The following is a 4666-nucleotide window of genomic DNA, read 5'->3' as shown; positions in this document are numbered from 1 at the left end:
CCATAGGATGTGTCAGTGTGTCCACCTGATTGTTGAAAACCTCCTCTGTATTAGATTCCCTTTGGTGAACATTCACACTGGACTATAAAATCTTCACACTCTGCCCAGTCTGAAAGGTATATTTAAAATACTTCTTTAGTCTTCCTTGACATTAACCTTCCAATCTTGTTCTTTACAATTTCCTGACCAGGCAGCCAAACCATTAGTCAATGTCCATGAATTGATGTAGTTAAGTACTTTTGGCCATCTCCAATGCCAGAAAAGTGAGCAAATATATCATTAAAGTTCTTTCAAATATTTCTGCTCAACAGGTCCAATACTTTTTTTCCTCTGTGAGCTGGTCATAAGGAAATCCTCAGGATGCCAACGATGCCAGCTAAAGGAGAGCAGGCAATGCAGCCAAAGTAAGTGTGAAAGGGATCGGAATCACCTACGCATGCACTTTCTAGTGCATTCTGGACTTGCTCAAGCGCCATCCGCTATACCATTTCCACTTGGGATGGATTGCTGTTGTATGCATCCAACTGTTTGGCTTGGAAAGTCAGAAAACTCCCAGTTCATAATGAGAACCTCAGGTTGCATGAGTTCTTGATGACCCATGGTCTAAGAGCAAGCCAGAAGCTGTTTTTCAGAGAGAAAATGGTAATCTGCAGAAGGGGGCATTGCTTTGCTGCAAAATCTTAGAGTTCTGGATTGTTATCTACTGGGACTTGTCAGAAGCTACCTACAGCATTCTTATTTGCCACAGACACCAAATATCACTAAATCGCTGAGTAGCAATGCAGCTTGCACTGCATTCTAGATTTGTTGCCTGGACTTCTCTTGCTCTTGTAGCCCAGAACCAGCAGACTGATGGGTTACTTTACAGTAACTTAAGTGGCTCTAAGAAGTATACTGAAATGTGATATATGTTGCCTACAAAATCCAAAAAGGCTCATGATGCATCACTGCACTTGGTCTTTAGTAATAGGTGGTACAAGGTGTAGCAACTTCTCTTTCATCTTGGATATCCTGACATTCTCCAGACCATCCCTCACCAATAACTTCATCAAAGTGGCGGTGCCCTGAATTTTTGTGGGGTTTTTTCTCTACCCTCTGCCTTGCATATGTCTTCCTCAGACATCTCAGGTACTTGTTACTTCCTGTTCATCAGATCCAGTCAGCTTCATGTATTCAATGAAGTGGTCTGGTGTGATAGACTAAGAATGTCAAAACAATGGAGATTTCTGCATTCTATATATGGCAGAGACCAGGAGTGTTGACATAGCCCTGGGGCAAAACTGTGGAAATAGACTCATGGTCCTGCTAGGGAAAAGCAAACTACTTCTCATGATCCTTGACAACGTAAATTTTTAACACATTTGCCATATCTGTCCTTGCATTCTAAGTCCCAGTGACTGAATTCATGTACTTCGGTAAAGGTAGAGACAGATTCCTGGCACTTCCTACTCTGCTGTCTTCTTGATGTCACTCTTCAGGTTGAGTCTTCACAAGATAGTACCTGTCCTCCTAGGATTTACTGCCACCACCCCTGAAGGATTCTATGACAATGAATATAAATAGAATCAAATCTCAACATGGTTCCTGCTGTAGTTCCCCAAGGAATTGTTCACAGCAGCTTCAGAACCTGGCTAATATGCCCAGGGAGAACATGTCTGGGAATGGATCTTGAGGGAGCACTGGGAGTTGTGGGGAAAAGATTGAGAAAGGAGGAGTAATGATTTGGAGACACTGTCCTATGACTCAGAATTTAGCATCCTGGCAAGGACATCTGGAGCTGATGCTTGGAAAAATGATGGTCTTTAGTAAATGAGGTGGGGATGCCAGAACTTCCTCGGCAGACTATTGAAGAATGAGTCAAGAAGCACATGGAGGTGGGTATGATTGCACGAATTCATTATATGGACCAGTTTCCGTTGTTCTCCAGAGGGTCCAGAGGTCTTCCCATCATAACAGCAATAAGAAAGGTGCTAGTGAGATGGCACTGGCCTTGCTGGGAAGCTCAGTGGTGGTGACCTTTGTAGGCTGGGGTTCATTGTAGGGGAAGTGTCTCTGTTGAGCTGGGCTCCGTAGTGTCAATGGTGAGGACAGAATTTCAGCACAGCAGAGGACAGATGGCAACAATTAATCTTCAGTGGAAAGGTAGATGTAATTTCTGTAACAGGAAGCAAAGCTGGGATAATGACCAGGGGAACCTTTTCCACAGCAACCTTTGGCAGTGGCCAATAGACCATGGTGTTCCTATGGATGAGACTGGCAGCCAAGGAGGTCACTGCTTTGCCTTATACAAAATATGGTCAAGAATGGGTGAGTTGAAGGCTGAAGTCAGCTGGCACGATGAAAAATTACATTTTTGTGCTCAGTTTCTAAATCTGAAATACTGTTTTTTTTTTTTTTTTTTTTGAGATGGAGTCTCTGTCACTCAGACTGGAGTGCAGTGGCATGATCTCGGCTTACTGCAACCTCCGTCTCCTGGGTTCAAGCGATTCTCCTGCCTTAGACTCCCGAGTAGCTGGGACTACAGGCGCCCACCACCACGCCCAGCTAACTTTGTTGTATTTTTAGTAGAGACGGGTTTTCACCATGTTAGCCAGGATGGTCCCGATCTCCTGACCTGGTGATCCACCCGCCTTGGCCTCCCAAAGTGCTGGGATTACAGGCGTGAGCCACCGCACCTGGCGTTAAATCTGAAATATTCTAAGACCCAGAGTCTACTGATTGAGGAGAGGTAGTTCCTTTTAAGGAGTGACTCTGCAACACCATGGCAACTTTAGACAGTAGCAATTTCCCTCAATCCTTCTCCAAAGAGACGTGTGGTCACTTACCAGAATAATTTTATGCTGAGACGAAGGGAATCCATAGCTCTTTCGAGGGCTGTTAAATACAGCATCTGAACTGATACTGCCATGGGAGCGCTGATGCCACCATGACTGCTTTTAGAGTAGGGACATACAGTGTCCGGGTTATAGGACACTGTGTGCAAGGCCATGTCACAGTGGCAGAGATGAGTACCATTCTCCAGGGCTAAAGGATGCAGGGGTGTCAATCCTTCACATTTTTTTTGATTCATCAGTCTGACCCCTGCACATCCAGTTAGGTCATGGTGGTTGATAGTGATCTGTTGTAATCTTAATTAAGTGGTAGCTCCAATCACAGCTGCTAGGCCCAGATGTTGCATGATTACTAGAACAGACCTACAAAGCCTCTGACAACTGGTGTACTATTTATCTGGCAAATTTTGTCTTTTCAGAAACTATTCCCTTTGAAAAGTCAGTATATATTCATGATCTTGCTCCAGGCCTTTAATAATTATTCATTCTCTGTCACAATACAGTCCAAAGGGTCCTTAATCATTTGGCTATTCTGTAGAACAGGGATCCGAAAACTCAGATCTGTAGGCCAAATCTAGCCTGCTACCTGTTTTTGTAAATAAAGTTTTATTCAAACGGCCACACTCCTTTGCTTATGTACAGTATTGTCTATGGCTGCTTTCACTCTATGATGGCAGAGGTGAGTAGCTGTGACAACAAAATAAAGTATTTACAATCTGCCCCCTTACAGAAAGTTTGCTGACCTCTGCTCTAAAACATCAGGCTGCTCCCTATGTCGGTGAGTCATGTTTGTCAGAGCTGGGGAGCAGAAGTGGTGAGTACTTTGGGTGCCTTGATAAGATTCATGAATTCCAGAGGATGGAAGATAGACCTAGAAAAGATTGAGGGGCCTGCCACACTGGTGGAGTTTTTAGAGGTCTGGTGATCTGGGCATGCTGAGGCATCCTTTTCAAGATAAAGACATTAACTTATTCAAGTTTGCACCTCATACTTCTAAGAGACAGGCACAGCACTTGGTTAGGCCTCTTCTATTTCATAGACAGCAGATTCACTCATGAGAATACCACTGGATCCATTTATCAGGTGACTTGAAAGGCTGCCAGTTTTGAGGAGGGCCTCAAAGATCAAGAGGAGGCTTTGCAGTGAGTTCTAGCTGCTATACAAGCAGCTCGCTGCCTTGGGCCATGTGACTCATGCATTGGACATCATGGTCCTGGAGGTATCCAGGATAGCTAAGTCTTCTACCTGCATTGAGGAGCAATGGTTGCCTGGCTATGTGGAGTGGGGAAGGCTTCTCCAGGGGCCTGCTGGAGGGAGATTTCCCCCTTTTTAGGGGAAAGGATCTCTGTTGGGTATGGGTTATTAACAAGGGCTAAGGTGTGAAGTGTAAGTAAAGGGCACATTGTATTATCATTTTGACCTGGTGGATATTTTGAGTCTGTTCATAAATACAAATATTCAATAAATATCATGCATATACCAAGTTTTCTCATCGAGAAATTAGTATTGTTATTATTGAGACAGGGTCTCCCTCTATCTCCCAGGCTGGAGTGCAGTGGCATGATCATGGCTCACTGCATCCTTGACCTCCCTGGGTTCAATTGATCCTCCCACCTCAGTCTCCCAAGTAGCTAGTACCACAGGTGTGCGCCACCACACCTGGCTTTTCTTTTCTTTTCTTTTCTGTTTTTTTGAGATGGAGTTTCCGTCTTGTCACCCAGGCTGGAGTGCAATGGCATGATCTTGGCTCACTGCAACCTCTGCCTCCCAGGTTCAAATGATTATCCTGCCTCAGCCTCCCGAGTAGCCGAGATTACAGGTCCCAGCCACCATGC

The 4666-nt window shown here is 44.6% G+C and overlaps 1 protein-coding gene across 2 annotated transcripts in view; it reads left to right on the top strand.

Annotated features, from left to right (window-relative positions):
- Positions 1 to 320: 320 nt before the first annotated feature.
- The window catches only part of LOC111551372 (L-threonine 3-dehydrogenase, mitochondrial), a 30191-nt gene continuing 25845 nt past the window's right edge, over positions 321 to 4666 (top strand). Inside the window, exon 1 of one of the 2 annotated variants that reach the window (XM_023225283.2) lies at positions 321 to 404. Coding sequence is in view for 1 of the 2 variants with exons in the window: in XM_023225281.2 (XP_023081049.1) it covers positions 1869 to 1874 (6 nt within the window). In the remaining variant the exon portion in view is untranslated. Of the gene's footprint in view, positions 405 to 559; positions 1875 to 4666 lie in introns of those variants that run through there. The other variant, XM_023225281.2, reaches the window with a different exon arrangement.

Source organism: Piliocolobus tephrosceles, chromosome 7 (genome assembly GCF_002776525.5).
Source record: "Piliocolobus tephrosceles isolate RC106 chromosome 7, ASM277652v3, whole genome shotgun sequence".
Classification (NCBI taxonomy): domain Eukaryota; kingdom Metazoa; phylum Chordata; class Mammalia; order Primates; family Cercopithecidae; genus Piliocolobus; species Piliocolobus tephrosceles.
Note: the sequence above shows the minus strand (reverse complement) of the source record. Positions and strands in the feature narration are given on the sequence as shown.